Source organism: Narcine bancroftii, chromosome 1, assembly GCF_036971445.1.
Source record: "Narcine bancroftii isolate sNarBan1 chromosome 1, sNarBan1.hap1, whole genome shotgun sequence".
NCBI lineage: Eukaryota > Metazoa > Chordata > Chondrichthyes > Torpediniformes > Narcinidae > Narcine > Narcine bancroftii.
The window spans coordinates 154,490,700-154,513,631 of NC_091469.1; the positions used below are offsets into that span (position 1 = coordinate 154,490,700).

At 45.4% G+C, this 22,932-nt stretch overlaps 1 protein-coding gene across 5 annotated transcripts in view; it reads left to right on the plus strand.

Annotated features, from left to right (window-relative positions):
- Positions 1 to 22,932, plus strand: part of poln (polymerase (DNA directed) nu) — a 512,442-nt gene that overhangs the window by 414,125 nt on the left and 75,385 nt on the right. For all 5 annotated transcript variants that reach the window (XM_069942252.1, XM_069942280.1, XM_069942271.1 and 2 more), the window contains 2 exons: positions 6,616 to 6,726; positions 9,236 to 9,314. In XM_069942252.1, coding sequence (XP_069798353.1) covers positions 6,616 to 6,726; positions 9,236 to 9,314 — 190 coding nt within the window. The remainder of the gene's footprint in view (positions 1 to 6,615; positions 6,727 to 9,235; positions 9,315 to 22,932) is intronic.

Genomic DNA, 22,932 nt, shown 5'->3' on the forward strand with positions numbered 1-22,932 from the left:
TTGCCTCCCCTGTTCTCCTTCGGCAAAGGCTCCATCTTGGAGCTGAGACCATAGTCGATGCTAAGTTCACGATTATACAAGGGAAAAATACTGAAGTGATTTCGCGTTGCCTTCCTCAGATGCAGTTTCCACACTGGACGGGTAGCCCTGACCATTCATCAGTTGATCATTCATCTGTCTGGCATTTTTAGTTTTACAACCATAAATTCCAATTTGTAGAATCTGCTTGTAAAAACCATCCACCATCTGCAATCCATGGCTTCACATGACCCTGGCTTCACATGACCCTGAATGGGAGGCTAAACAGATACTACTCCTTGCCCAAGGGTGACCTGTAGGCTATCAGACGGAAGGAGGGCCTTACACCTCCTCTTGTTCAGCGATTGTGCAGCACTGATACTGACAATGTATGTGCAGTCAGATGATAATAAACCTTAAACTTGAAATACAAGCTAGAAGATGATTCCACCAGGTAGCACAGTTGAGTAGAGTTCATGAACAATGCCTGTTCAAGCCACAGGGTGACATAAAGAAAGGGGTGAGCCTATTCAAATCCAAAGCTCAGTGCAGTCACAGAGGCGCTGAAAAGATCACCAGACTCAGATCATGGGTACAATAAAGTGAATAGTTTTGTTTTAACTTAATGATACAGCACGGTAGAAGGGCTTTCCAGCTCATGGAACCCGAGCCACCCAATTTCACTTAATTAACTGATTCCATACTGATGCACAATCAATAACCACAAGCAGTCATGAAGCGAGTGATTAACAGCTTTAGTAACCTGAAATGACAGACATATCTTCACATGCTGCTAGCCCGGTTCCAAGGCTGGTATGAAGGGAGGAAGCTAGGGCAACTCAGCCTTTAGTGGGGAATCTTATGGGGAGGAATTACAGGGTCGGAGGAGGGCCAGCCTGTACAGTATGGTAATATTATGCATGCAATGCTGTGTTCCACCACATTCACTGCTCTTTAGATAGAGTCCGGCACAGTGAAGTGCGACAGAGTTCATCTTTACAGGTCATGTAGTCTTTTACAGTTCACAGATTCAACCGGACCAGTGGCTTTATATGCCACTGTGATCTCTGCAGCTGAATGTCAGGGGACTGAACTGTGTTAGTCCAAACTGGTTCAGGGGTGTGTGGGGGTGTTGGGGGTTCAGTTACTGGTTGTAAGGCTGGTAAGGGGGGAGGCCTAGGGGTGGTGGTGGCGGGTTCGAGTACTCGGTTGTCAGCAATATAAAAGGGACCGGCTGATTGACGGCGGAGGCTCCCGTATGCACCTCTGCTGACAGGGCTCCTGTGCAAGCCAGGTCCCAGATGGATACCATGTCTGTCTGTCCATTGTGGTACTGGGTGTACTTGGGGTTCACCTGAAGGAGATGCACCTCCTCACCAGCAGGTCTAACTTGTGGTTCCTAACATGCCTGGGGAGTAGTACCGGCCCTGGGATTGTCAGCCAGGCTGGCAGCGTGGTTCTCAATGCCAGCCTCCTGAGAAAGGAGAATAGTTTTCATGTGGGGTGGCATTCATAGCCATACACAGCAGGGACCTGGTGGCATGTAACGCTTCCGGAAGGACTTCTTGCCATTGGTAGACTTGCATCCCTTTTGAGTTGAGGGCCAAGAGGATTGCCCTCCAGATCGTGCCACTCTCCCTTTCCACCTGCCCATTCCTGTGGGGGTTGTAACTGGTGGTCCTGCTTGTGGCTATGCCCTTGGTCAGGAAATATTGGCACAACTCCTCACTCAAGAATGAGGACCCCCGATCACTGAAAATCTAACTGGGGCATCTGAACAAGATAAATAGGTTGTGGAAGAGTTTAATGACCATGGGTGTGGTCATATCCGGACAGGGAATAGCGAATGGGAAGTGTGAGTACTCATCCACGATATTAATGAAGTACATGTTCCAATTCCTGGAGGGAAGGGGGCCTTTGAAGTCCATACTGAGACATTCGAAGGGCAAGTGGCATTGATCAGTTGAGCCTCCTCTGGCTGGGTTTCAGTCTGCCCAGACCAAACAGTTGAGTCAGCTCCCTGATATCTTCAACTGAATAAGGGAGGTTGCAGGCATTCACAAAGTGATAGAGCCTGGTGACCCCAGGGTGGCAGAGACTATTGTGGAAGGCTTGGAGGTGATTTGCCTGCACATTGGTGCAGGTTCCTCGAGGCGGGGCATCAGGTGGCTCATTGAGCTTCTCCAGCCGGTACAAGATCTTGTATTTATAGATGGGCAGTTCAATTCTCCACCTCATGATCTTGTTGGTTTTGATCTTCCCCCACTGTCTATTATTAAAAAAAAATGCGATGGATCTCTGCTCTGTCAACAAGGTGAATGGTCCGCGGCCAAATAGTGCCTCGTGTGGCGCACAGCTTCCACTGTGGCCTGGCCCTTCTTCTCGATGGCCGAGTGCCTGTGTTTGGGGCCTTGGAGGGTTTGGGTAAAGAATGCCACAGGCCTGCCTGCTTTGAGTCATCATGGCAGCCAAGGTGAAGTTGGAAGCATCACTCTCCACCTGTAAAGGGATAGATTCATCAACTGCCTGCATTGGCAATCTCATCCTTAATGCCCTCGAAGGCCTTTTGTGCCTTTGCCAACAGGGAAAATGTAGTGGTTTTCACCAGGGGGAGGGCCTTGTCCACATAATTGGGGACCCATTGGGCATAGTATGAAAAGAATCCCAGGTATCTTTTCAAGGCCTTGAGGTTTTGGGACAATGGGAGTTCCAGGAGAGGGTGCATATGGTTTGGATCAGTGGCAATGATGCCATGATCCACCACGTACCCTAGTATAGCCAGATGTGAAGTGCGGACAGCGCACTTCTTCTGGTTATACATCAATTTTGGGGCTTTGACCGTGGCAAAGAATTTCCACAGGTTCTCATCGTGTACATTCTGGCTATAGCCACAGCTGGTGACATTGTCCAAATATGGAAATGTTGCTTTCAGTTTATGGTCATCCACCATGCGGTCCATCTCCCTCTGGAACACACACTCCATTGGTGAGGTTGAATGGGACCCGAAAGAAATCATGGAGGCGGCCATCAATCTCGAACGCCGTGTATGGGCGGTCCTCTGGGGGGGAGGGTCAGTTTTTTGTGATATACCAACTTGAGGTTGATGCTGGAGAAGACCCAGTACTGGGCGATCTCGTTCACTATGTCGGCTATGTGGTGGAGGGGGTAGACATCCAAACTGGTTAATGATCTGGCTGTCATCAATGACCATCCGGTGCTTCTCCCCACTTTTAACTACCACCACTTGTGTCCTCCAGGGGCTGTTGCTGGGCTCTATAAAGCCTTCAGCTAGCAGTCTCTTTCCTTCTGGCTTTTATAAATTCTCTGTCCCCAGGGCTGTATCGCCTACTTTTTGTAGTGACTTGCAGTTAGGGGTGAGATTCTTGAATGAGGTGCAGAGGGACCCAGAAGGTAGCCAGACAGCAGGACCTGTGCCTTGGGCGACATTCCGGTGTCTGATTTGTCGTGTTCAGAGAGATGGGCAGGAGTTGGTTGTTTCGGACTGTGAGAGGAGGATGTGGCCTGTCAAACTGAATAAGTACACTCTTTAACTGGCATTGGAAGTCCAGCCCCAGTATAACTGGTGCAGAGATGTGGCATGATGAGAAGTTTGAAGTTTTTGTACTTTGTGCCCCTCACGGTTAGGGTCACTGTGCAGCACCCACGGATTTCAGTGAGGTGGGATTTTGATGCTAGTGATAGTTTACACTTTGCAGGAGACTCTGTGAGGGAATAGTGTTGTACAGTGCTCCCCAGATTGAATAGGCAACCTGTAGTGCGACCATTTACCTCTATGTTGACCATGAATTGCACCAGCTGGTGTGGCCTGTTCTGGTCCAGAACGATTGAGGCCAGAGTTAGTTCATTCTCTGAGTGGTGACCGCCAAGATGGTTGCCCTGGAGGTCTTGAAGATGGCCACCTCCATGGATGGCATGCAGTGGGGTCTGGAAGAGATGTCAGAAGTGACGTTGACCCAAGTCGTCTTACTCCTTTTCCTGCCGTTCGGTTCTCTGCAGCTGGAAATGACGCTGGAAGTCGGTCATTCCAAGATGGCGATGAGGGTTGCGGCCTGCCCACAGCATTGCTAGAGGAAGGCTTGGATCAACATATTTTAGTGCAGTGTCCCTTCCTCCTGCAGTTCGAGGAGGTTGCGCTTCAGGCTGGACAGATCTTTCAAGGGTGCTGAGAAAAGGCAAAGTAATTGCACCTCACGCGCTCAGCATCGGCAGCAGCCGTTAGGGACCCCAGGTCCCAAGATGGCGACATCCATGTCCACCACCTGCTGGCCGCGTAAGCCTCTACATTTTTCTGGGCTGTTTCGAGTGATCGCACTAGATGCATTACTTCCTGTAGGGTCCTATTGCCCTTCTCCAGGAGTCTCTCTCGGATATGGTTTGAATGAAAACCTGCCACTAACCCATCGCAGGTAAGTTCCTCTTGGTAAATGGCAGCCATCATGTCTACGCACCCACAGGCATGTCCCAGATCCTGCATGGCCCTCACAAAGTAATTGACAGACTCACCAGGGGCCTGGTGTCAGGTGACCAGAAGGTAACAAGTGTACATTGAGCAGTAGGGCCCTCGCATCGTCGTACTTGTCAGAATCACAGATTATTTTATAAGCTCGGTGGCCGACCGATGAGAAGTGTAGATCATTCTTATCTACGTTGCTGGTGATCTGATTGCACCTTGTGAGCATTTAGACAGTGCAGCCACATGTCGAATTTGACAGAGGCCTCTGGTTCCCTGGGATCGGCCTACAGCTTCTACGCATGAATCGTCTTGTCCATGGCAGATTAGTTAGATTATTAAATTGATGCACAATCAATGTGCATCAGACTCGCAGACTCGCAGTGAGTGATTAATGGCTTTAATAACCTGAAATGACAGGCACGTCTTCACATTCTGCTGGCCCAGTTTGAAGGCTGGTATGAAGGGGGGAAGGCTAGGGCAACTCAACCTTTATTGGGGAACCTTACGGGGAGGAACTATAGGGTCAGAGGCAGGCCAACCTGTACAGTATGGTAACATCATGCATGCAATGCCATGTTCCACCACACATATGATTTGAAGGAACCACTGGAGGAAACCCACACAATTTGCAGGAAGAAAGTACAAACTCCTTTCAGATAGCATCAGATTCGAACCTCAGTCGCTGGTGCTGTAATAACCGCTATACTAACTGTGCAGCCCATGTTTGTGGCCATATATCATGTACTTATTTTACAATGTCTGGGGAGATCAGGTCCAAGGAATATCAGGGTGAGGCCAAATGCAAATTTGAGGAACTGCACCTCATATTCTTCCTGGGTAGTACACATTCCCACAGCATGGACATGAAATCCTCCATTTTCATATCATTGCTCCATCTCGCCGCCCCCACTTCTCATCTTCCAAGGTCCTCTTGCACACACCCTTGTTTCCAACCTCCACCGTCCCCCAGCCCCCATCTTTCAGTTCTTTTCTCCTTCCCCACCTCCTCTACATGCCCACTACCCAGACACTCTTTCCATCCAATCCCCTTCCCCACTATTCCCAACGGATCACCATCCCACCAGTCACCTTCCTTCTATCTTCATCTTCCCCCTCCCCTCCAGCCCCCCTTCCTCCTGGCTCATTTCCTTTTTTTCCCCTTTGTCCGCTACTACCTGTCACTGCCTCTCCCCATCTGACTGTCATCCTTCACCTCTCTCCAATCCACTCATCACCGCTGACCTCCCCGCCCTTCTCTTTAACACTGCCAGTCTTCCCTCTTCTTTCTCAGTCCTGAAGCAGGGGTTCCACCTGAAATATCACCTGGCCATTTACCTCCACAGACACTGCCTGGCCTTCTGAGTTCCTCCAGCAGTTTGGTTTTTTGCACCAGACTCTAACACCTGTGGTCACTTGTCTGTCCCTATTACATGTGCAACTGGGAGTTTCCACCCCTACTGGACTCTCAACCAGTGATATTAAACCTACCTAACCCTCTGGCCCTACATAATCCTAGAAACTGTTAGAGTCATTGAGACCTACAGCGCTGAAGAAAAATGTGAGCCATTAAGCAACAACTAATTATGGAATTCACTGCTGCAGTCAGGTGTAGAGGCCAGGTTATTGGGTACATCGAAAACACTAGATAGGTTTTTGATGAGGAAGAGAGAAAGTGGGAGAATGGGGATGAAAAGGCTCGTAAATCACCCATGATTGAATGGCAGGGCAGGCTTGATGGCCTAATTCCGCTCCTCTGCCTTGTGGACTTTTGGACTACTGGTCTAATTATTAGCGACGCAGTCTGAGGATAATTATTTATTTTGAAGAACAGTAATGAAATGGGGGGGGTGGGGGGCGGTGTAATGCGCGTCGAAAGAACCAAAGACTTGTTGATCCAAACCAAGGCTTTTATTAACTAAAAGACTGGAGCATATCACAAGTCGGTCGACCAGTCCAGAATGACCTGGTCTGGCTAGGAGCAATCCTTTAAGACCTGCCAGTAGGTGGTGCTACACTCTCAGCCAATCACAGTCATCCTACTCTACAATCTGTCCATATGTACATTGGTGATAGAATCTGTACCATCACAGGTGGGATAACAGAATGTCCTCCCGTTCTATCAGGTTATGTTGTTTCGATAATGGGGCGCCGGAGGTCATTACCGCTCATCAACGCACAGGATTACAGTGCCAGAAATCAAGCAGAGAGACAGGCCGTCAACTTCGTGGTACAAGGTAAGAGGGACAAAGGTAAGAAGAACAAATTCAGCTTGCTCCTGCGGAATCTGAGTTTCTAATTTTATATATATATATATATATATATATATATATTAATATAGAGATACAATACTGTAGCAGGCCTTTCTGGGCCATGAGCCCGAGCTGCCCAAATGCACCCAAGTGACCAATTATCCTACAACCCCGTACATCTTTAAAATGTGGAAGGAATTTGAAGCACCCGGAGGAAACCCACACAGACTCAGGGAGAATGTACAAACTCCTGACAAACACTGGCAGTTTAGAATCTGGGTGGCTGGGGGCTGTTGTAGCATTGTGCCAACCACTACTCCAACAGTCCAAGTTACGCCTCCCCATTATAGTCCAAGCCCAAAATAAAGCTCCCAACACAAAACCTCAAGTCAGTCAGTCCAAAAGAACAGAATCTGGTCTCCAGGCGTGGGTTTCTTAGTTTAATTGTGCACAGCTCTTTTAGTTGGACGTGGAGAGAGATGACTGTTATCACTGCAGACTTACGGCCTCAGAAAGGGAACACGAGAGACTTTCCTGAGTTTTCTAATGTGGTAACGACTGCCTTTAATTTCTTCACAAAGAGAATTTTCACAGAGTTACTGCCTTGTCATTGACACTAGGTCTGCACCTCCGAAGCCCTTTCATTTTAGGGTTGCCAAGTGACCTTCTGTCACATGAGTCTTCTCCTCTGAAGGGACTGGAGAACCATAGGTCACACACACACACACACACACACACACACACACACACACACACACACACACACACACACACACACACACACACACACACACACACACACACACACAGTGCTGGCACTCATGGACAAAGCAACTCAGTCTCCCAAGCACACTGACAGACAGTTACTCAAGGCAGGACTAGCACCTGTGAGCAAAGCAAATGAACCTACTGCTTACTGAAGCTGCTGGGCCCCCACACACAGACCGACCGTCTGACCAGCCACCTTCCAGCGAACTGTCGTCTTTCTGACAGTTCAGGCTCAGCGCACTGGACTCTTTAAATGTCCCAGCATGTGCCTTCAGCTCTCCTGACTGGCGGAGAGGGGTTGACAACAGTGGGCGCGCTCTCCACAAGCCCACCGGCTTTAGCGAGATGTGCGTAAGTCTGACAGGACTGGGCGGGTTAGATGCAGGAGGAATGTTTCTGATGCTAAGGAAGTCCAGGTCAAGGGGTAACAGTCTAAATGAGGAGCCATTTAGGACTTTACAACTTGTGGAACTCCCTGCCACAGAAAGTGGTTGAGGCCAGCTTGTAGATATATTGAAAAAGGAGTTGGATGCGACCTTATTGGCAAAAGGGAACCAAGGGGTATGGAGATAAAGCAGGAATAGGTGACTGAAGCCATGATCATATTGAATGGGGGAGCAGACTCAAAGGGCTGAATTCTTTATTTCTATCCATACGTAATCAACTACTGAGTTTGTACAGTACAGCAGGATTAAGATCACTCTTCCTCCTGAATATGTGGTAACATGGATATTAAATTTAACCATATAACCACATAACCATATAACCATATAACCATATAACCATATAACCACTTACAGCACAGAACAGGCCAGTTCGGCCCTACTAGTAATTTAGACGTACAGCACCGTAACAGGCCCATCCAGCCTACAAGCTCATGGCCCCCCCCAAATGTACCAATTAACCTACAACCCCCTCCGTATGTTTGGAAGGGTGGGAGGGAAACTGAGGCACCCAGAGGAAACCCACACAAACCTGGGGAAAACATACAAGCTCCTCACAGACATGGAGGATTCGAACCTGGCTCACTGGCGCTATAACCATTATACTAACTGTGTCACAGGGCTAAATTAAAGAACGGATGTTTGTTTCAAGCATTTCTTAAATGTTCTATGAAGAAACACATCCAATTTTTCTTTCATTTTATTTATAAAGTAAAAGTCAATAGGGGAGCAAGCCTGATCTTGAACTGTCCATTGTATCTGAAACGCGATGGATTAAAGGTGGTGAGAATGGGTGAACGTTCCTTTGCGCAGATTTTAGTGGATGCAGGAACCCTTTCATATTAGGTAGGTCAATATCACCACACCATGAACATAACACAAAGAGGCTTCAACCAGACTAACATCCAATAATAGGGACTCCCAGGTCTCTATTTGAAGCACATACATATATTGGAATCTGGAGCAAAAGACAGTCTGCCGGAGGAACTCAGCGTCGAGCAGCATCAGAATGGTTGGCCTTTTGGGTTGGAACCCTTCATCAAGACTAGGTGGAGAGGAGAGATAGCCAGTGTAGTGAGGACAAGGTGGGAGGGATAGGAGAATGGCCAGTGAGGGAATTGGTGAACCAGGGAAGGGCGAAGGATGACAGGCAGATAAGGAGAATGAGGAGTGGAGCTGGGAGACAGAGGCAGTTGTTTGGCAAGGAGAGAGATGTTGGACTGTAGGATTGACCGTGTAGATTTTCTCACTAACACTGTTTTCCGTGTGTTTTGCTTGCACAGGTTCTGCGGCAGATATATGTAAGATGGCAATGATTAAGATTTTCATGAGTGTTGCCTCATCTTCCTCTCTAACGGCAAGGTAGGGATTCATGCACACAGAACAACTGGATGTATCTGTTGACCTCCTTTATTCCCACGGCTAGAATGAAATCCAAATGTCGTGCCTCAGGATCAATGAAGGAGCAATGCAAGGAAGATTTCTGAGTTAAGAGCTGGTCCTGAAGACTTTGTAAATTGGCCTACAAAAAAAAAATCAGTGAACCCAAACTATAAAATCAGGATCTATACTGCTGACAATGAAATTACCAGATTTGTCAACTCATTTTCGGGATGTGGACATCAAGGGCAATGCCTGCATCTCCAGCTGGCTTCAGAGAGGTGATGGTGAGCTGGTGTTTGGACCTGCTGTGGTCCTGCTGGTGAAGGTGCCCCAAGGAGGTGTTGGAGGACCCCATGATATGATGCAAGGGATGATGATTTATCAGGATGTTGCCTGGATTGGAGGACATGTCTTATGAAGCGGGGTTGACCAAGGCTTTTCTTCCTGGAGTGACAAAGGATGGGAGATGTCAGAGATTATGAGAGGCTTAGATATGGCAGAGAGCGAGCACCTTTTTTCCTGGGATGACAATAGCAAATACCAGAGGACATCCATTTAAGGTGAGTGGAAGAAAGTTTATGGTAGATGTCAGGGTTAAGTTTTTTGCACAGAGAGTGGTGGGTGCCTGGAATGCATTGCCAGAGGAGGCTGGTATAATAGGGACATAAAAACCACTCTTAGCCAGACATATAGATGTAAGAAAAATGGGAGGGTTATTGGTAGAGATTAGATTGTTGTGGAATGGGTTTACATTGGCCAGCTCAACATCATGGGCCAAAGGCCTGTACTATACTGTAATGTTCTATGTTCTATGCTCCAACATTTCAGAAGGCAGTTCAGAGTTAACTACCTTGGTGATTCTATCTAACGGTGGCAAATTTTCTCTCTGGAGGAGATTTGTAAATTAGAGGGGTTTATCATAGAATATACAATATTATTACAGCATAGTACAGGCCCTGTAACCAACAATGTTGTGCCTACCTATATAAATCTACTCACAAAATTAACCTTCCCTACCTCATAACCCTAATTTTCTTTCAGCCATGTGCCTGTCTGAGAGTCCCTATTATTCCAGCCTCCACCACCATCCCCAGCCGTGCATTCCAGGCACCTATTACTTTCAGTTTAAATAAACACAACCCTGAGGTCTTCCCTAAACTTTCCTCCCCTCACCTCGAACAGATGTCCTCTGGTATTTGCTGCCCTCTCTCCCCGGGAAAAAGTTTCTCACTGCTGTCTACGCCACTCATAATGTTGTAGAACTCTATTAAGAGGCCTCTCATTCTTTTTCACTCCAAAAAAACCCTAGCTCTGATAACCTTGGCTCATAAATCACATTGTCCATTCCAGGCCACATCCTGGTAAATCTCCTCTGCATCCTCTCCATAGTTTCCAGATCCGTCCTGTAATGAGATGACCAGAAGTGAACACAATATTCCAAGTGTGGTCTAACCAGAGTTTTATGGAGCTGCAACATTACCTGTCCAACTTTTGAACTGAATCCCCCAACTACTGAAGGCCAGCGTCCCATAAACTACCTGATCAACCTCGCGGCAAGTTTAAAAACGTTTTTAAAATAATTTGGCAATTTTATCTTATTCCACGTTTGGACATAAATTCCCCAGTTCTGTAGTGCATATTCTTGTATTGGTAGAACAGACGTGAATGTACTGTAGCAATTGCAGCTGGTGATCCCTGGGCAGAAGCTCCTCTTGCCAGTTTCAACCAACCACGGCAATGCTGGCATTTTCGAGGCAGCTGAAACTAGAAGCAGATTGCAGCCCAGTGTGAATGGAAGTGTACAGAAGGCAACCAGTGTCCTGATGAGCTATGAACTTCTGAGATCCCTCTCCAAGTTTTGCAAGCATTAACAGCTATAAAACTATGTATCAACTGTTCGCTATACTACTAGTCCTAACTCCTATAGAGTCACATAGCACAGCCCCTTAGGCCCAACTAGTTCATGCTGACCAATGTGGTATTCTGGGCCAATCCCCTTTGCCTGCACTTGGTCAACATCCCTCAAACCCCCTCTTGTCCATAAATCTGTCCAAATGTCTTTTTGATGGTTTGCCCACTTCTCCTGTGTCCTCTGGCATCCCATACCTCTCTTGTCCCTCCTAAATCTTGATCCCCTTAAATCTCCCGAATTATAGAACTTAACAGCACAGAAATAAGAGCTTTTGGCCCATCTAGTCTGGGCTGAGCTATTATTCCACCTAGTTCCTTTAGCCTGCACCCAGACCATAGCCCTCCATACCCCTCCCATCCATATTCCTGTCCAAATTTCCCTTAAATGTTGAAATTGAACCTGCATCCCACCTCTGCAGGCAGCTCTGTCCACTCTCTCACCTCCCTCTGAGCAAAGAAGTTCCCCCATATTTTCCTTTTTCACCTTCTACAGATGTTTGGTGGAAAGTGTACTGATCATTTGCGTCACAGCCTGGTATGGGAACACCAATGCCCTGAGTGTAAGGCCTTCCAAAAGGTAGTGGACACAGCTCAGGTATCACAGGCAAAATCCTCCCCACTATTAAGTACATCTACAGGGAACTCTGCCATCAGAGAGCAGCAGAAATCATCAAGGATCCACATGCTCTGTTCTCACTGCTGCAAAGAAACAGGCCCTTTGGTCATTCTAGACTGTGCCAAATTATTTTTATGCCTAGTCCCACTGACCCACACCTGGACCATATCCCTCCGTAGCCCCTTCCCACCTGTTCAAATTTTTCTTTAATGTCCAAATTGAGCCCACATTCAGCACTTCAGCTGACAGCTTGTTCCACACTCCCGCCATTTTCTGCGTGAATAAGTTCCCCTTAATGTTCTCCATAAACCTTTTTTGCTTGTACCCTTAACTCTAGTTTATATCCCCTAACCTCAGTGAAAAAAAGTCTATCAAATCTCCCCTCATTCATCGATGGTCCAGGGAATAAAGTCCTAACCTGCTTAACCTTTTCCTGTCCTGGCAACATCCTAGTAAATCTTCTCTGCATTCTTTCCACCTTATTGATATCTTTCCTGTAATTAGGTGACCAAAGCTGCACACAATACTCCAAATTTGGCCTCAACCACGTCTTCTTATACAACTTTACCATAAAATCCTAACTCCAATTCTCAATTATTTTATTTATGAAGGCCAATATGTTAAAAGCTCTCTTTACGACTCTTTCTACCTGATGCCACTCAATGACGTAGATATTTTTTACACAGTGAGCGGTGGGGGTGCCTTGAATGCATTGCCAGGGATGGTGGTGGAGACTGGTACAATAGGGAGATTCAAAAGAGTCTGAGATAGACACAGGTATGTAAGAAAAATAGAGCTTTTTCCTTAACCTTATCAGCATCTTTTTCCACCACCATTTGCCATCTGCTCTGGCACTCTGGTTCCCATCCATTTGCAATTCTAGTTTAAACACTAAATCTAGAATCAGATGCTGGTAACTAGAAATTCTGCCTGGCCTGCAGAGAGAAGAATCTCATGGTTGTAGGTGATGTCATGTATGCACTCTGACAATAAATGTGAATGTTAAACCTTGAATCTACCCTCAGAAAAGGACAGTTAGCATTCCCTTTATCCATGCTCCTGATGAACGGTCACATCACCTGATGTCGGAGGGTCCTTATGCACAATCTCGGATTTTCTTTGCACTATTTTTCTTGCTCCTCCAGTACTCAATAAACAGCAGAGGTGTCTTGTATTTCTGAGAATTCTCTCTTTTGTCTGATTGTAAGAGTGCACTTCTGGGTCACCTTTCAACTTTCAAACAGCCTGATTTTTATTTATTAATGTTGTGTGCAGTCACGGGAGCTCACTGCATTCAAATTAGATCTGACTTTCCTCCAATATGGCCACACTTTGAAAAGAAGGTTTTGATTGTTAAGTACTTTGGGAAGCCCTGATTTCATAAAACACTTGAAATGGAAATGTGAAAGGGACCTTTTCCAGACCGGAGAGTGATTGCAGTTGGTTGCTCCATTTTTAACCCAAACAAAGCATTTAGGGTGGTGAAACTGAATTCTATTTGTGCAGTTGATGCGATTAACTGTTTAAGAATCCTAATATTCTACATCTGATGATCAGACTCACCACTAACAATAGAGGCAGTGGGAATCCTTGGAAAATTAAGACTGACCCATTCTAATACAAGTATATACCATTCCTTCAGCACTCCACACAGAGAGGCTGATGCTGGAGAACTTTTAGCAACGTCTGGAGTAACACACGAAAGATTTGGAACCGATTCCATTCAAAGAAATAAATCCGACTTATAGTTCGACTCGTGTAAACCTACTCTGCAACAGCCGAACACTTCCCTGCCCCCTACGTACAACGCTCTATTTTACTTACATCCATGTGCCTTTCAAATGTCCTTATTGTTCCAGACTCCACCACCACCCCAGGCCATGCATTCTAGGCACCCACAACTCTCTGAGTAAAAGACTTACCTCTGACACCTCCCCTAAGTTTTCCTCCCCTCACTTTAAACAGATGTCCCCTGCTATTGCGATTGGCATAAGACCAGTAGATATAGGAGCAGAAGCAGACCATTCAGCCTTCGAATCTGCTCTGCCCCATTCCGTCATCAGCAGATCCATTCTCCCCCTCAACCCCTCTCCCCTGCCTTCTCCCCATAACCTTTGACACCCTGTCCATTCAGATATTTATTAATATCTGCCTCAAATACACCCAATGTCCTGGCCTCCACAGCCACCATGATAGCAAATTCCAGAAGTTCACCATTCTCCACATCTCTATTTGAAATGGGTACCCATCAATCCTGAAGACGTCCTCTCTTGTCCTAGACTCCTCTTCCATGGGAAATAACTTTGCCACATTTACTCTGTCCATGTCTTTCGACATGTTCAAAATGCATCTATGAGGTCCCCTGTCATTCTTCTGAAATCCAAGGATTACAGTCCAAGAACCGTCAAACATTCCTCATATGCTAATCCCTTCATTCTGAATATTCTCTGAACTCTCTTCAACGCCAGCATTTCCTTTCTTAAGTAAGGAGCCCCAAACTGTACCCCGTACTCCAAGTGAGGGCTCACCAGTGCCTTGAAAAGCCTCAACATCACATCCCTGCTCCTGCTCTTGTATCCTGTTCCTCTAGATAAGAACACCAACATTGTATTCGCCTTCATCACCACCAACTCAACCTAAAGGATAACCTTTAGGGCATCCTGCACGAGGACTCCCAAGCCCTTTATACCTCCAAATTTGGAATTTTCTCCACATCCAAATAATAGTTGTAGTAAACCACTGTATCTATGTTTGGCTGTGTAAGAACCAGGCCCCTTGCTGACTGTGCCTGAGGCTCCTCCCACAGACGCCTGAGTAAAGAACAGTCGACCAGCATGGTCGTACCTCCATTCTGTCGTCAACAAAAGCCTAGCAGTTTCTCTATAATTTCTAGTGTTTGAAGTAATTGATGGTGCATCAATAGTCGGCCCTTTTATTCCTTCAACCAAAGTGCATGACCACATACTTTCCAACATTGGATTTCATTTGCCACTTCTTCGCCCTTCTCATCTGTCTAAGGTTCGCTGCAGCCTTTCTGTTTCCTCCTCACTCTCTGCCCCTCCACTTATCTTTGCAACCTCTGCAAAATTTAGCCACCAAGCTATTTAGTCCACAGTCCAAACCATTAACATACAACATAAAAACATACAACACACCGACCCCTGCAGAATACCACTGGCAAGCAGAATAGGATCCCTCTACTCCCACTCCCTGTTTCCTGCCAATCAGTCTATGCTTTCCTGTAATTCCACGGGCTCTCATCTTGTCAGACAGCCTCATGTGTACAACACCCTCTGCATATTCTAGTCTAGCTTGCTTGCAGTCTGTTTATCAGGCAAGATGTTTGTTTCAGGAAACCACACTGACTTTGGCCTAGAGCGCGACATGAAAGTCTGTGGTTGTAGTGAAAACGCAAAAATTCTGGAGGAACTCAGCCGATCTCAAAGGGTCCATAGGAGGTAAAAATAAATGACGGACCTTCGGGCCTGAGCCCTTCGTCTCCTGATTTGGCACGGTTCAACTTTCAGGACTCTTCAAAGATTTCAATCATTTTAAATAATCATTATTCCAGTTTTGCATCTCACAGTTATTTTTTTCTCTCTTCTGATATTTTGGGCTTCATTCATCACCTTTTTACACCTCCCACAGTCACACCTTTTGTTATTTACCAGCCTTCCCACCTGCTGCTGGCACCATCACGCCAAGGAGCACTCAACATTCATTTGAATTGAACTGTTTATTACCACATGTACCGAGATACAGCACAAAGCTTTGTTTTCAGTACTATCCAGGCAGGTCAACTCATTGTTAAGTACAGGAGGTAGTCCAAGTACAAGTGGGAGTACGATTAGCGTAGCTGTTAGTGCAATGCTCTGACATCTCCCCTAAGCTTTTCACCCTCACCTTGAACAGATGTCCTCTGGTATTTGGTCTTGCCACCCAAGGAAGGTGCTGCTGGCTGCCCACCTCTCTATCCCTCTTGTAATCTTATAGACCTCCTCCTTCACTCCAAAGAGAAAGGCCCTAGCTCTGTTAGCAATCCTTTAACAATCACTTCCTAACCAAATTACCAAAAAGGTATCATTAATCTGAAATATTGTTTCTGTCTCCACAGATGCTGAGTATTCTTAGTGTAACTTCTTCAGGGTAGGGAGCAGCAGAGGTTACAGATGGGGGGGCGGGGGGTAATGAGAGAGAATCCCACAGAACTCCCTGATTTCAGAAACATCCCTCCTCCCCCTGCTTGCTAGTGTGCCTTGCTTACCTATTCCCTCCTACCCTTGGGACTGTGCTCTCCCCGTTTCCCAACCCCACCATTTTGTTCAGGCGCCTGCCTACATTTTTCATACCTTGATGAAGGACTCAAGACCGAAACATTGGCTAGATTGAGAACACTGCTTGGCCTGCTGAGTTTCTCTAGCATTGCGTTTTTATTATTCTCCCTTTTGAGGTTAACAAGAAAATCTGCAAATTCTGGGGTCAAATACACAAACGTTCTGGAGAAACTCAGCAAGTCATGTGGCATCCAGAAGACATCAAGGGTGACTGATGTTTTGGCCTGGGCCCTTCGTCGGGAATAAAGGAAAAAAAAACACAGGCAGATAGCTGAATAAAAATGGAGCAGGGAGGTGCGTGGAGGAGAGGAGAGGAGATAGGAAGAAGCTGGGGAGGACCATAGACAAACAGATATAAAGAAGTACCCTTTTCACACAGAAAGTGATGGTGGAGGCAGGAACAACAGGATTGTTTTGATAGACTTTTAAACATGGTACAGGGAATTGAGAGAAGTGGAGGGTTGTATAGTATGGAAATTCTAACAAGGTCAGCACAATGCTGTGGACCAAAGGGCCTGTCCTATGAACCATAGAATGCTACAGCATGGGCCATTCAGCCCTTCTAGTCTGTGCCAACCATGTTCTCCCAATAACCTGCTCTCATTCCATAACCCTCCAGACCTCTCCCATCCATATATCTATCCAATTTATTCTTAAAATTCAAGATCAAATCCGCACCCACCACATCAGCTGGCAGCTCATTCCACACCCCCTCCCACTCTCTGAGTGAAGAAGTTCCCCCTAATGTTCCCTCTAAACCTTTCACCCTAAAGCTATGTCCTCTCGCATTTATCTCTCCTAAGTAGAAAGAACCTATTTGTATTTAGTCTGTCTATACCCCTAATAATTTTGTTATCCTCTATCAAATCTCCCCTCATTCTTCTTTGTTCCAAGAAGGAAAGTCCTAACCTGTTTAAACTTTCCCTGTAATTCAACTCCTGAAGACCTGGCAACAGCCTAGTAAATCTTCTCTGCACTCTTTCAATCTTACTGATATCCTTCCTGTAGCTAGGAGACCAGAACTGCACACAATATTCCAAATTAGGCCTCACCAATGTCTTAAATAACTTCAATATAACATCCCAACTCCTAGACTCAATACTTTGATTTATAAAGGCTAAGATAACGAATAAATAAAGTTTAAAAAAAAAAGGCTAAGATGCCAAAAGCTTTCTTTACAACACTGTCCACATTTGACACCACTTTCAGGGAACAATGTACCTGTATCTCCAGGTCCCTTTCCTCCTCCACACTGCTCAGTGCCCTACCATTTACAGTGTACGTTCTTCCTCGATTTGCTCTTCCAAAATGCAATACCTCACAATTGTCTGCATTAAACTCCATCATCCATTCTCCCAGTTGGTTCAGGTCCCTCTAAGCTTTGGAAATCTTCCTCACTGTCACCTTCGCCTCTTACCTTTGTGTCATCAGCAAATGCTATCAAAGAGTATACAAGAAGCTTCTTCAAGAATATAAAGAGTAAAAGATGTGAGAGTAAATCTATAACTGTAGAAAATGATGCTGGAGAAATAATAATGGGAGACAAGGAGATGGCAGAGGAACTAATTGAGTATTTTGTATCAGTCTTCACTGTAGAAGACATTAGCAGTGTGCCAGGTGTCAAAGGGTAGCAGGGAAAGGGAAATGAGTGCAGTTACTGTTTCAAGGGAAAAGGTGCACAGAAAGCTGAATGGTCCAAGGGTGGATAGGTCTTCCAAGACAGATGGACTGCACCCTCGATTTTGAAAGAAATAGTGGTAGAGATTGTGGAGGCATTGGTAATGATCTTTCAGGATTTAGTAGATTCTGGTATGGTTGCAGGAGGGGCAGGACTCAATGTTCCACGGTTCTGTTGCCTTACACCCGATAGAATGGTGGGTGGGTGGAAGGGGGAGGAGTGGCTTTGCTTGCCAGGGAAAATATTGTAGCTGTGCTCAGGCAGGATGGACCAGAGGGCTAATCTACTGAGGCTATATGGGTGGATCTGAGGATCAGGAAATGTATGACCCCATGCATGATGTTGTATTATAGACCGCCCAATAGTCAGCATGAATTAGAGGAGTAACTCTGTAGAGATAGCAGACAGCAGCAGGAAACACAAGGTTGTGACAGTGGGGATTTTTAATTTTCCACATATTGACGGGGACTCTCATACTGTAAAAGGGCTGGATGGGATGGAGTTTCTCAAATGTGTTTAGGAAAGTTTTCTAAATCAATATATAGAGGTACCAACTAGAGAGGGTGCAATACTGGATCTCATATTAGGGAACAAGACAGGACAGGTGACAGAAGTATGTGTAGAAAAACACTTGATCATAATCCCATTAGATTCAAGTTAAATTATGGAGAAGGATAGGTCTTGGACTCGGGTTGAGATTCTAAACTGGAGAAAGGCCAATTTTGTGGAAATGAGAAAGGATCTAAAATGCATGGATTGGGATGTTATTTTCAGGCAAGGATGTGTGAGGTAAGTGGAGGATCTTCACAGGTGAAATTTGGAGAGTACAGGGTTTTTATGTTCCTGTCAGGATCAAAGGCAAGGTTAGCAGGCATAGGGAACCTTGGTTCTCGAGGGATATTGGGGATGTGGTACAGAAGAAGAGAGGTGTTTAACAGGTATTGGCAACATGGAGCAAATGAGGTACTTGAGGTGTATAAAAAATGCAAGATAAACCTCAAGAAAGAAGTCAGGAAGGCAAAAAGAAGAGGTGAGGTTGCTTTGGCTAACAATGTGAAGGAAAATCCTGAGGGTTTCTACAGGTATATTAAGAGGAAAAGGATAGTATGGGACAAAATTGGTCCCCTCGAAGATCAGAGTGGTCGGCTATGGAGCCAAAATAGATGGAGGAGATTGTAAATGTTGTTTTTTCATCAGTATTCTATTGAATCCTGAAAGATCAATACCAATGCCTCCACAATCTCTATCACTACTTCTTTCAAAATCGAGGGGTACAATCCATCTGTTCCGGAAACCCATCTACCCTTCTCCCTTGAAACAGTAACTGCACTCACTTCCCTTCCCTGATACCTTTTGACATCTGGCACACTGCTAGAAGACTGATGTAAAATCTCATTTAGTTCCTCCACCATCTTCTCATCCCCGTTATTATAGTGAAGTTGTGCAAGATATTGGTGAGGCCAAATTTGAAGTATTTTGTGTGCAATTTTGGTTAGCTAACTACAGGAAAGATATCAATAAGATATCAAAAAGATTTACTAGGATGTTGCCTGGAATTCAGGAACTGAGTTACAGGGAAAGGTTAAAAGAGGTTAGGACTTTATTCCCTGGAGCATAGAAGAATTAGGGAAGATTTGATAGAGGAATTTAAAATGATGAGGGGGACATACAGAGTAAATGTAGACATGCTTTTTCCTCTGTGGGTAGGTGAGATACAAACCAGAGGACACGGGTTAAGAGTGAAAGGATAATTTGAGGGAGAGCTTCTTCACACAAAGAGTAATGGGAATGTGGAACAAGCTGTCAGCTGAGGTGGTGAATGCAGATGCAATTTTAAAATTTAAGAAGAATTTGGACAGGTACATGGATGGGAGGGGTATGTAGGGCTATGGACTGGGTGCAGGTCAGTGGGACTTTGCAAAAAAATGGTTCGGCACAGACTAGAAGAGCGGAAGGGGCCTGTTTCTGTGCTGTAATTTTCTATGGTTCTGTGGTCAGTGGAGGACCTTCAAAGGTGAAATTTTAAGAGCACAGAGTTTGTATGTTCCTACCAGGATCAAAGGCAAGATTAGCAGGCATAGGGAACCTTGGTTTTTGAGGGATATTGGGGATCTGGTTCAGAAGAAGAGAGAGGTATATAACAGGTATAGGCAACATGAGGTTCTTTAGGAATATAAAAAATCCAAGAAAAACCTTCATTAAAAAAATCAGGAAGACTAAAAGAAGACATGAAGTTGCTTTGGCCGACAGTGAAGGAAAATCCTAAGCATTTCTAGAGGTATATTGAGGGCAAAAGGATAGTAAAGGACAAAATTGGTCCCCTCGAAGATCAGAGTGGTCAGCTTTGGATGGAGCCAAAAGAGATGGGGAAGATCTTAAATGTTTTTTTTTGTCTCAGTATTCACTCAGGAAACTGGTACAGAGTCGTGGGAAGAAAGGAAAACAAGCAGTGAGGTCATGGAACCTATACAGATTAAAGAGGAGGAGGCACTTGCTGTCTTAAAGCAAATAAGGGTGGATAAATTCCTAGGGCTTGACAAGATATTCCCTTGGAACTTGTGGGAGGCTTGTTTCATTGTTTTTAAAAAAGGCTGCAAAAGTAACCCTGAAAGTTATAGGCTGGTTGGCTGCCAGTTGCTAGAGGTGTTCCACGGGGGCCAGTGTTGGGGCCACTTCGTTTTATGTTGCATGATAATGATTTAGATTATGGAATAAATGGCTTTGTGGCCAAGTTTACAGATGATACGAAGGTAGGTGGAGGAGCTGGTAGTGTTGGGGAAACAGGGAGGCTGCAGAAGGTCTTATACGAATTAGGAGAATGGGCAGAGAAGTGGCAAATGGAATACAAAGTCAGAAGGTGTACAGTCATGCAGTTTGGTAGAAGAAATGAACAGGCAGACTATTTTCTAAATGGGGAGAACATTGAAAATTCCCTGGTGCAAAGGGACCTGGGAGTTCTTGTGCAGGGGAGCGGGAGCCTGAAGGTAAACTTGTAGGTTGAGGTGATGGTGAAGAAGGCCAATGCAATGCTGGCGTTCCTTTCAAGAGCAATGGAATACAAGAGCTGGGATGTGATGTTAAGGCTCTATAAGGCACTGGTGAGACCTCACTTGGAGTATTGTGAGCAGTTTGGGGCTCTTTTTTTAAGAAAGGATGTGCTGTTGTTGGAGACGGTTCAGAGGAGGTTCACAAGGATGATTCCAGGAATGAAAGGGTTATCATATGGGGAGCGTTTGACAGCTCTTGGCCTGTATTTGTTAAAATTTAGGAGAATGAAAGGGAGATCTCATTGAAACATATTGAACATTGAATGCCATGGACTGAGTAGATGTAGAAATGTTGTTTCCCAAGGTAGGAAAGTCTAGAACAAGAAGGTGCAACTTCAGAATTGAAGGATGTCCGCTTAGAACAGAGATACAGAGGAATTTCTTCAGCCAGAGGATGGTGAATCTGTGGAATTTGTTGCCACAGGCAGTTGTGGAGGCCAGGACATTGGGTATATTTAAGGCAGAGATTGATAGCTTCTCAAATAGCCAGGACATCTAAGGTTATGGGGTGAAGGCAAAGCAGTGGGTCTGTGGGAAAATGGGTCAGCTCATGACTTAAAGGAAGGGCTGACTCAATGTGCAAAGTAGCCTATTTCAGCTCCTATGTCTTATGGTCTTGTTATAGGGGAGAGGGCAGAAGGCTAAGAAAGGTAGCTCTGCAATAGAATGAAAGGAGAGTAGAGAGCTGAAGAAAAGAGAAAGAGGGATAGAGGTGTTGTTCCTCCAAATTATGTGGGACTTCGGTTTGGCAGAAAATGTGGCCATGGGCAGACACGTCAGTGGGACAATGGGGTGTGGAATTAAAATATTGGGCCACGCTTCAAAGAAAAATATCCACGCAGCATTTGTGTGAATCTTTCCATCACCTTTCCAGCTTCATCACATCCTTATCAAATATCAAATTAACCCTCAGTATTGTATGTTCAGCAAGGAAAAAGAAGGGATTTGAGATCAGGTTAACATTCACACATCTAGTCACAGCTCCACATGCCATCTGTGTTATATCAGGATGGTTCCTTGGAGTTCATGTTGCATGGAACTGAGGTGAAGGTGGGAGATGTTGAGTAATTTTTGTCTCAGGCTTTTATGTCAGGGGATGCAGTCAATGTATTGGACCTGGGACAGGTACAGTGACATGATGCCTCATGGAAGCACATCCAGTCATAGAATCATACAGAATGCAAACAGGCCTTTTGCCCCCATTAACCCCAACTCCAAGGTAGAACCAGCCATCAGGCATCCATTGACATGATCACCCTATTTTATTTTCCCCACATTCCCATCAACATCTCCGCCCCGGTTGATTCAACCACTCATCTACAGTCTCTGAGCAAATGACTGCATCTAATTAACCCACCTGTCTGAGGGATGTGGAAGGAAATAAGAGAAACTGAGGAAAAACCAGGCAATCACAGGGAGAATGTGATAACACCACACATACAGTATCCAAGGCCAGGCTTGAACCTGGTTCATGGATCCATGAGTTACACCTACTTTTCCATCCTAAAGTTGAGAGGTCATTGACTTGAAATGTTAACTCTCTCTCTCTCTCACACACACACACACACACACACACACACACACACACACACACACACACACACACACACACACACACACACACACACACACACACACACACACACACACACACACCACGGATGCTGCTTGACTTACTGAGTATTCCCAAATTTTCTATTTTCCTCTCCAGAGAATTTAGTTACTAAGTGACCCATTCAGAATGACTCTGTTCAGTTTCAAGAGGTCTTCTGAAACCCCTCCCTTCTTATTAATCAAAGAATCATAAAAAAGATATTTAGTTCTGTTTTCCCCATAAAAGGAAGGATGTGAAAGGTACGGAAAGGGAGCAGAGGAGATTTACCAGGAGGTTGCCTGGATTGGAGAACATGTCTTATGAGGCAAGTGGGGCTTTTCTCTTTGGAACAAAGGATGACAGGTGCCTTAATAGAGGTCTACAAGATTATGAGAGGCATCGATAGGGAGGACAGGC